General features: G+C 40.7%; 2 protein-coding genes across 2 annotated transcripts; one reads left to right on the plus strand and one right to left on the minus strand.

The window, feature by feature from the left end:
- Positions 1-1,970: 1,970 nt before the first annotated feature.
- On the plus strand, positions 1,971-3,311 carry AWJ20_2731 (peroxisomal biogenesis factor 2; the record flags this gene model as incomplete). The annotated part of the gene is made up of 1 exon (XM_018879697.1): positions 1,971-3,311. The coding sequence occupies one exon, from the start codon at positions 1,971-1,973 to the stop codon at positions 3,309-3,311; it is 1,341 nt and encodes a 446-aa protein (XP_018737588.1).
- Positions 3,312-3,498: 187 nt separating this feature from the next.
- On the minus strand, positions 3,499-5,007 carry CDC9 (DNA ligase (ATP) CDC9; the record flags this gene model as incomplete). Its single annotated transcript, XM_018879698.1, has 1 exon — positions 3,499-5,007. The coding sequence occupies one exon, from the start codon at positions 5,005-5,007 to the stop codon at positions 3,499-3,501; it is 1,509 nt and encodes a 502-aa protein (XP_018737589.1).
- Positions 5,008-10,711: the final 5,704 nt, after the last annotated feature.

Consider the following 10,711-nt stretch of genomic DNA (forward strand, 5'->3'; position numbering starts at 1 on the left):
AGGTGAGCTTTAATATGGTCCCAGTCAGTAAATAGATCATACATACATCAACAATCGCAGTTATGCTTAAATCAGTACATGGACGTTTTACAAACAGCTCTTAACAGAATATTTCCCTCCCCTATTAAATTCCTGGGCTGAATTCCTTCTAACACTAATGAAAACGGGTTACAAATTATGGGATTATAAGCGACTCCAATAAGATAGTACGAGACAATGCTGTCTGAAATCGGATCCAGAGACTCATGTTCTGTATTCAGTGGACCCTGACGAGCCCTGATCGGCAGTCACTGAGCGGCGCATATAACGATAAATTCACCGTAGCTCTTTCCGACTGATGCTGGTGACTTTGGCAGCTTGATTACACTCAGAGCTCTAACTCTTTATCTAAAATGAGCCAACCGGTTGTTAGATACCCGTATCTTATTTCCAAGTAAGCGAAAGAGAACATACTGTTCTGTGTTGGCTCTAGTAGGAAAATTGACCCTGTTATCACAGTTGAATCAACCATCCTGTTCGAGCTAATTCCACAGATTTTAAATTCCTACGGAGCCCAAGAGACAATAGTCTATACTATTTTCTGTAAATGGAATGGATGAGAGCTCTACTAACTTTGAAGATCATTGGACCCAATTTTTGCAATTGCAGTGGGCATTTCAGCATTCGCTCTTAGTGAACGACGTGAAGCTGAAGAAGGCAAGAAGACTTTGCGACAACTGGTCGAGGAAAAGTTTAAAAAATCCAACTAGCAGTTTGTTGAATAAATTATTTATTGTCTTAATCCAACATAAAAATTGTATAAATAGTCGTGTGTATTTCCTATCAGTAGGTACAGGCGCACTTTATCCAAGAAAACCAATAAACAGTTGATGGAATAAATTACTTATTGTCTTAACCCAATATAATAATAGTATAAATAATGATGTACATTGACTGATGGTATGCCAATCAGTAACATCGTATCTTAATAGGTACTGTGCGCCTGGTCTGATGGCACAAATGGACGTTTGGATTTGTGTATATCGTCCCCTGGCATGTCATGCCCTAATACTGGCTCATTCGGCTGCTTCCGCTTTCTAGATAATGAGCTCGTTGTTTTGTTATTTTCGACAGTACTGTCCCCAGCAACCAGATCTTGTGTCTCCTCCTTTAGCGATAATAACCATGGTCTGTTTCTCTTCAGCCATTCGTTAAGTAACATCGGGTTGGGCTCATCGCTGATAAAGTCCTCCTCGGTTGAAAGGTCCATTGCCTTGTCTATTAAACCCAGATAAAAATTCTCCTGTTCAGTCGCATTTTTTAAAACGTCTTCCACGTCACTTGTTTCGATATCTTTTGTTTCTTTTATGTTATACTGTTCAGGTAATTTACCTTCTTCACTCAGCAGTAAAATCATCTCTGAAACTTGGTTCTTCTCTCTTAATATCCTATTGAACAGTTTTCTAGCCACCACAGTTTCTCCATGCAATTTTTCTGATTTTTCAAATGCTTTTCGAAATCTAGCTTCCAACTTCTTATATTTTTTTCTTCATACTTTGTTAGACTCGTGAATCGTGCTATAACGATTTTGACTGCATCACTTACTTGTAACTTTGGGGTCGATTCCGCTTGTCAGTATTAGCATCTCTGATTACCTGACCATCCTCCACAAGCGACTCATGTTGCTTTTCCATTGTAGAGTCTCGCGACATGAATTGTCCAACTCAATCCCACTTATCTGATCTTGCTAGAACTTAGAGGATGTCTCCCGGCCCTGACCTGTGAAGTTCAATGTGCATGTATATAAGCATAATATGACCCATCCAGATCATGACCTACTTGCAAGTCAGCCGAGGGGAACAGATCAGATCTGCATATTACACTATAAACCCCACATTCATTCGGCTCGAACGTCAAGCTGTCTTATTTATTCCACAAAACTTGAGCAATATCTTCAACTTTCCCGATAGTGTCTCTTATATTATGATACTATGGAGTCTGTAAAGTATTTATTGTCGAAAAGTCGATTCATTGAGCCTCGTGTTGGCCAGTTGGATGCGAATATTCTTGATAGTGAACTCTTGGATCTTCTGAAAAGCCAACTTTACTCATCATTCAAATATTTTCATCCTGAAATAAAAGACAAATATGAACCAGAACTACTACTATTATTGAAGCTGCTTCTATTTAAAGTAACAATATGGGATCATTCCGCCACCTATGGATCCAAGCTTCAAAATTTGAAACTGGTTGATTCTCGTTCCACAATTGGCAGGATTATTCCCATGTCAAAAACCCAGAAACTATCATATGGCCTTCTTATTGTAGGAGGAAGTTATTTTTGGAACAAGCTTGAAGACTATCTAGCAAGGACAAGTAGTGGTGACTACGAATTCGAAGAAAATGAAGATTATTATTACGACAGCCACGTGGGCAATTATGTTAGCCACAGTGGAGATATTGTGGGTACCAACAGCATATCCCGCCGAAGGAAGTTTAATATTCTAGTTGCTAAAAAACTCCGAGTTCTCGCAGACGGATTATCTACTCTGTGGGCATTTTCGAGTCTTGCCAACTTCATTCTATTCTTATACTCGGGCAGGTACTCTACGCTCATACTTCGGTTACTGCGTATAAGATATGTTCCCGGTTCACGGTCCCTCACTCGCCAAGTGAACTTCGAATTTCAAAATAGACAATTGGTATGGAATGCATTGACTGAATTTTTATTATTTGTTCTGCCGTTAGTTAACATGAGACAAGTCAAGCGAAAGACCACCAGAGCATTCACCTCAGTATTTGGTGGTACAAAATCATCATCATCTCCAAATTCTAATGAAGGAGAACTTGCATTTTTGCCTGAAAAGACATGCCCAATATGCTATAAATCTACATCAGCAGAGTCTACTACGTCGGCTGTGTCAACAGATGTTACAAACCCATATCATGGCGAATGTGGTCACCTCTACTGCTATGTGTGCTTAACAACAGCATTGGCAGAAGACCCTGAAGAAGGTTTCCAGTGTCTGCGATGCAATTCTACTATCAAATCTGCCTCAAGATACAAAGATATAGATCTTTCAGCAGTGGTCACAGCACCTCCTGTACCGACTTCCACAGATGGTACTGACCGCGCTGTTGCCTCGGCGGGCTCATCTACTTCCGCTCCATCTGCTCCGTCAGAAGGAAATATTACTTCCATACCAGATCAATCCAATATCTCTGATGACGAAAGCACATTCACGGGATCGGACGAGGAGGCCGACTACGCAATGGACGATGAGGACATGGGCTCGTCCAATTTTTTCGTGGACGAAGGAGACGAGTTTTAGAATTCTAAACATGACTCTGGGCATGGCCTCCGGCAGCTGGGGCTTCGCCCGGGACAACGAATGGACTCGCGCAGCGAGTCGATTCGTTGACAGTCCCTGTATTCTTTCCTAAATGGAAGTACAGAAAACACTACTTGATATTCAAATTGCATCATGTCATAATAGCATACAAATAAATTATACTCTTTTAATTAGTAAGAGACGCTTGGCGCTGGTAAAAGTCCACGATTTGTTCCGAAGTGGTTGCATCTTCAGGTTTCTTGTCTTCACGGACACGGATAAAACGAGGGAAACGAAGCGAAATACCTCGTCCAAGCTGCTGAATACCGGCCTTGTAAATTGGTGACAACGATAAGTCTGCCGTTAGGACCTCCCACACTGTGGTAGGCTCAAACCATACGTCAGGAAGTGAGCTTGGCGTTGGGTCATAGGAAATATACGATTTGGGCTCACTGACGACTGTAGTAGACAGCTGTTTGTGGAACTCCTCTAAATTCGCTTCCGAGAATCCTGTACCGATCTTACACACCGTCTCATAATCCTCGCTATCCGCGTTATAGCAACCAAGTAAAAATCCACCATACACATTCGTTCTCTTACCACGACCGTAGTAGGCACCAAGAACAACAAGATCTAACGAGTCACCGACGCCACTCAGATAATCCTTCTTTAACTTCAGCCAGTTTCTACTTCTCTTGCTAGGCTCATAACCGCTTTCAGTGCCATTTAGCATCTTAACCATGAGTCCCTCACAGCTGTCCTTTACCGACTGGTCTAGAAAAGCTTGAATTTCCTCGATATTGTCTGAATTCATTGACTTTGCATAGGCGAACTCTCCTTCAACCTCGGTGAAGTTATTTTTTATTAGCTCCCTTCTTTCCAAGAGCGATTTTTGCAATAACGGTTCACCATCAAGATATAGCAAATCAAAAGCAAAAAGGTGTACTCTAACCTTAATTGAGCCCTCTTCAACATCTTTTCGCTTACGTGTAGATAGGACCTGGAAAGGAAGAATTTTACGTTGCTCACGGTCCCAAGCTACAGCTTCGCAGTCCAATATAAAACTCTTCTTAGAATCGGGCATAAAATGTGGTACAATAGAAACAATATCGGGATATCTTTGAGACATGTCTTCCATGTTTCTTGAGTAGACTCGGATCTTTCCATCCTCTGTAGCATGTACTTGAGCTCTCTCACCATCATATTTATATTCACAGGTGAATTCCTCTCCATTAAATCTGTCCAGTACTTCGGTAATTGATTTGGTTGGCTTGGCAAGCATTGGCTTTAAGGGAATACCAGGTGTCAACTTGCAGGCATCTTTCAAATTTAGAATTCCGTCTTTCAGAATGGCTTCGATAATTACCTCATAGTTTGGGAGTTGACTACAAACGTCCTTCACAATCTCATCTGCCTGTTGAATGTCATCTGCCTTAACTCGCTTGCCATTTTTCTCAAACTCCCAAGTGATAAATGCTTGAGACAACGCAGTCAGTACTGACTTCTCGGCCATGCCGATCCGCAATTTTCCCTCTAAACTACGAACCAGGTACTTTGGTTCAGTTCCTTTACAAGCAGTAAGCATGCGTTTTATAATTCCAATCTTCTTGGCCTGACTTGATGCACCACTAGATTTCGCAATCTCAGTCAAGCTTTTAAATACTTCGGAAACTGAGAGGGGCTTGGGAGCAAACATTAACGGTTGATTGTTCTTGGATTTTAAGGCTACTAATCCAAGATCACCAACCTTTTGATACTCTGTTCTTATTTGTGGCATTGTCCGTCCCGTAGCTTCAGAGAGCGCTTTTATAATTAGTGATTCACCTAGTCCCAATTCTAATCCCTCGTAATCCGGGCCTAGCCTGTTGATACACAGATAGGTGATCTTACTCAACTCATGGGGAGATGTCTTTATAACATCGAGAAAAAATTCTGTACAAATGGCGTTGATCTCCAATCGTTTTGTAGTTGCTTCAATCTTGTCGAATACATTTGTCAGAGCCGAGTATGGAATAGACTCCCCTGGTTTTATCTTAATAGAAGATGAGTTATGTTCTTGAATTACTGGTATTTCAGAATCATCGGATTCTTCCTTATTCTCCTGTTGCTCGGACTGGGACTCGGTATTAATTTTCTTATGGTCGATTGGACTCTCGAGGGTTGATCCAGAGTGTTTTCCAAGGACAGTGTCCGAGTCCTTGGGTTCCGACACTTCATCGGCCCCGTCAGAAGGCTTCCTTTCCTTGATTTCTTCTGGCTTAGCTTCGTCAGCCTTGGATTCTTCTTTAGCAGGCGTCTTGCCATTCTGCGGACGCGCAATGATTTTTGATTGCGTCGACTTTTTGCCACCTCCGGCAAAAAATGAACTATTGAGATGGTTAGAGCCTAGTTGAGATGATATTTATTACAATTGCAATTGATACTTACTTTATCGCTTTTTGTGTTACTGCCATTTTTTTGTAGTTGTTCGCGCTATTAGAGAAATGTTTCCGACAGATCAATTGATACCTCTGAATTGGAAACAAAGAGTTCGACGATTTTGCAATATGCACCGGGCCCAATGGCCTAAAAACAACTTTAGTTGGTAGTCGAAATATTTTGAAAGGAGGAAAAAGTTTCAAGAATCGGAAGCTTTCTACTGTCAAACAAAACGCTCAATACTTGATAAACGCGACTTATGCTGCGATATGTTGAACGCGCCAGTTCGTGATGGGCCATTGACTGGATATGCAAGTTTTAATTAAGCTTCAAATGGACCTTACCCTACTTGTGGAGAGTAAGATGGATACATTAATGAATCATAATAAGTAAGCCATTTCTGCTAAATACTGGATTTGATATCTTGTAATTTCTTCTATTCCATTCAAATCTTGCAAATACATTGTCAATATTTTTGAAAAAGGGCCCTTGACTTCGCGATTCGGAACAACCAAAAATCGGGCAGGGAGAGTGAGTACAACACCATTACCCTTCCCTTCCCTTCCCTTCCCTTCCCTAAGACTCTCAGGTAGTAGATTTTTTGATTGTGTTTTATTATTTTGTTGCTTTCTCCAAACAGTTTAAGGATTTGGGGATGGTGTAAAAGAACCGGCGATAATGCCGTTATGTTATGTATACTATATAAGCCCCCCACAAACGTCTATGTATCACGCATATAAGCCGGGTAAACTGGAATTACTGTCTGCAGGTAATAATTAAAACTTGCATGATTATTTATAGGGGCCGCCATAAATCGGCCAAACAAGAGCAGCTCACTTGACTATGCAATTGCCTGCTACAATTGCTATACATTCTATATTGGACAATGGATGAACTGATAGATAAATAAATAAATAAATAAATGGTTTCCATAATGGTCCCTGTTGTTGAATTTTCTAGCCCTATATACGAGTTTTTACTTGCTATTGCGGTTTGCTATATATGAATGGCAACTTGCTAACGATCCATCTTTTGGGCAATATGTTTATCGCTATCATCATTATCATCAGCAGCATGAGGGTTGTAAGTCATAAAGCACATGGTCCTACAGGCAATTCACTCGTTGCTAGGATATGATAGTATTGCAGATCGGACTCCATATTCGGCGTTCAGTAATGACCTCCTGGCAAGCAAAACTAGGCAAAAATTATGTCTGTTTGCCCATAACTCCTGTCAACGTAACAAAACGGGCGGTAAACTTGATCCTTTGTGAAACGAAGTGAGCAGTGCTCTGTTTACCCCTTATGAGAAACACTGCACGAAAGAGCGGCAGCGGCCCGCTAGCAGTATATCATACTGTAACTGTACTACATGGTTACATGGTAACCCCTGGAAACGCAGTTCCGGCCATTAGCTCCAACGATAATCGCCGGTTGAAATTCTTGTGCATATCAGTGCCAAATCAAGCTAAGTCCAAACGGTAAAACTGAAACGCGAGCAGATAATAGAACGGACACCGTTAAGATAGGATCTTGCCCTGAACACCTTTAAACAATTACATGTCAGTAGACTCATAGGATAAATGAAAATACTGGAATATAGTGATCAATAGATATTGCCAGAGAATACCCCCCTATGTTCTTCTTACTAGCAAGGGGCAATGGCAAGCAAAACTAAGTAGCCAGGGAGGCTGGAATAAGGGTACTTGATCATGGCCCCTGAATAATCTCAATTCACACTGGGTCGGATGGCTGAGACATGCAGATACCATGTACTGGCCTGCCAAGCTACGGCTTCAGTTGGGGGAGCTGCAAGCGCTGCAAGTCCTACTTGGTATGGTCGATGCACACAAAAGTGGTACCAGCGTGCATAATTTGAATTCCACGTCAACGGATTGTGGGACTGAAGACCATATTTTTGATGGAGCGGCAGCAAAAGTGGGTATATCACCCGTATAATCAGCAGATTATCATCATGAGATAGTGACAAGTTAGCATGATGGACGTTACTGGATCCCCTATTGGTGTTGGCACTGTCGACAGGCCTAACATCTACAAACAACATGAACAGTAGCTGGCTCAATACTGCCTTCTACATGACCTCCCTTATATTCAAGCGAATGGTTGAGTCAAGTAGTATATCTAACTAAATGAATAAAAAATAAAGTCAATGTTGTAATCTTATAGAAAGCTTTGATAGAGTGTCTAATAGAGAAGGATGTCAAATTATTCTCTATAGGAACAGGATAAATAAATATACAGATCCACGATAATATACAACTGTCCAAGCAATGAGTAAATAATACCAAAAATACAAGTCAAGTTTAAAAACATCTAAGTAGGAGGCCAATAATGTGTTGGTCTTCAAATATAGCACGACATGTTCAAGTACTGGTGAGAATGGTCCGGCCGCATGGTGCATGCAGTTCAGGCAAAATAAACAAACAAACATTCATGTAAGTAAGTGTCTCTTGGTGATCTATGATGAGTGGGGCTCCATATTTCTTGATGTTCAACCAACGTATCTGTGTATGTGTTTCATCATTTATATGGAGGGCCTGCAATTGTCTCCACTCGGCTCTCTAAACTGTCTCTAGACCGTTTACCGATGCGAATCGATGCAAATGTGGAGACTAGGAAAAAACGTTGGCTCAGAAGATGGCTCTTATTTACCGGTCGTGAGGTTTTTTTATCAAGTACAATTTTCTTTAGCGATAGTAGAGCACAGACCATCAGCAGGGGCAAATAATTCTTTAAGATGGACCAAACTTAAAACGTAAGTCTTTACCAGTTTAGATGATTTCATCGTCATCTTGTTGAATGTTGTTAAACAAAGTATAATATTGGTTTATGACCTAGACCCATCCTGTTCACTATAGCCATGCCGGTATGCTGTAAGATGGTTTCAGAACTAGATCACCCATCTAATCTAACAACGGTATATTATTGACATAGATCTTTACTATATATCGATCTCCGCCTCCAACGGTAGGTTATAAGCATATGGATCGATGGCTTAGATAATATACCGATAAGGCGCACCAACCAAAAAAATAACTGTAATAACAAAAATAAAAATAAATAAATAAATAAATAAATAACCAGAAAATTACTCGAACAAAGTAACTGTTGTTTCCGATTGCGCAGGCGGAAATTATTTTTATTTCGTTACCCCTTCGTCGTTATTTTTTAACTTGTGAGATCTGGCATATAGCCTGTTACAGTGTTTCTCCTGTTTGTTTGTTTCTGATTGATCAATGCTATAGGGACGGTTGACGCGTTCATCGGACGGACATTTGGCTTTGTTGCCAGTGTCCAAACCTCAACAGTAGGTGCGCACTTGGTCGGAGCTTGCTGTGCCGTTCTTCCGTCTAATATCCGGAGGTGGTCTCAGACTACTACCTTTTCCTAGAGCCCTTTATTGCATTTATCCCTTTCTAACTTCCCCTGATTTTAATGCATCGATTTTTTTAGGATATTTTATCTCCTGTCTAGTGCTTTGGCTCTCCCCTTACACCCCCTACTATAGCCCCGCGTTCCCCCTATATGTAGATTTATTCTACTTAATGGGATAACCTGCAGCCCGTTAATTTAACACTAAGTAATAATTTTAAATTTCTTTTCCATACATGCAGGTAGTTTCATGTAGGAATTTTTTGTGACCAACAGAGCCAATCCCACTTTATGCACTGGCTATCGACAGGTAAGCCGTCTCAGGTAAAAAGGGATGATGAACAAGTTTCAGATCTCCATAGAAAGAAAGTGATCATACACTGATCTACGAGATCTGGTTAATAAAAAGTAATATCGATATCTGGCAGTTTAAACCCTGACCGCGTATTGGTAGATAGGAATGAATATCAACGGACGAGACTGTTGGCTATAGCTTGTAAACATTATAGCCCAAAGCAGCTATAATTTACAGACACTTTGTTGTAGCGTTCAACCGTTTATAGGTCCGAGCGAGCTATAATCTATTGCACTTTCTGCTCAATGCCACGCTGGAACCGTTGTGTTCGATGTGTGTAAACCTCTTTAACAGACTTGCGTTACTGGCGCTACTGGACTATCGTGTCAAGTCACTAGTGACCTCCCTAGTTTATTTATTTATTTATTAATTATTAATATAATTCTGCGTCCTCTTTTCACTAGCTCAGCATTTAATTTATCTCGCCGACAATCTCCATATGCTAAGAGTAAAATATAACACTAGCTTCACCAAGCTGTCCATCAGGCAGGCAGCCAGACAGGCCAGACAGGCAGCTAGCTGCCAGCTAGATGCTAGATGCCTGGTTGACTGTGTGCTTACCCACCTGCTTGCTGCTCAGTTTGTATGCTTACATACTGGTATACTTGTTGGATGCCAGTCTTGTTCGAAAGGGCGGCGTTGAGCTGCTGATTTCATATGGTTGCTTGCTTGCCTGACAACAATCTCTGCACCTGTGTCCCTAAATTACCCCTATAAATCCTGTAATCCGACTTCTAGGGCTGATGCCAGTATCTACATTGGTCTTCATGCACGGAGGGTTGGAGGGAAGCAGAAATTTCTTTTCTCACTACACTCCTTAGCAGACATTGCATGTATAAAAAAAAACGTTACAGATCATATATCATTTATAACCTAAAACTATTAGCTATGCATGCTATGCAAGCTATGCAGTCCATGCATCCATATAAACAGATCATTCCTATTATAATTGTACCATCTAGAAATTACCCCTAGAGATTCTTTTTCAATACTGGTCGAATCTGGTATATAATCTCACCATATCCCGATTATGTGCAAGTTGTTTGTCGTGAATTTTTTGACTATTTATTAATTACATACTGGTGTTGACTTGTGATTTTTTTTATATTTGTTTATCTTTTATCTGGTTGGTTTTTGCTTTTTTGCCTCATCTGTTTGCTTCAAAATTATATTGCTTCAATATCCAGTTTAGTTGATACATCACTCACTCCTCTACGATTCATATCAATATCACA

Source organism: Sugiyamaella lignohabitans, chromosome B (assembly GCF_001640025.1).
Source record: "Sugiyamaella lignohabitans strain CBS 10342 chromosome B, complete sequence".
NCBI classification, from domain to species: Eukaryota; Fungi; Ascomycota; class Dipodascomycetes; order Dipodascales; family Trichomonascaceae; genus Sugiyamaella; species Sugiyamaella lignohabitans.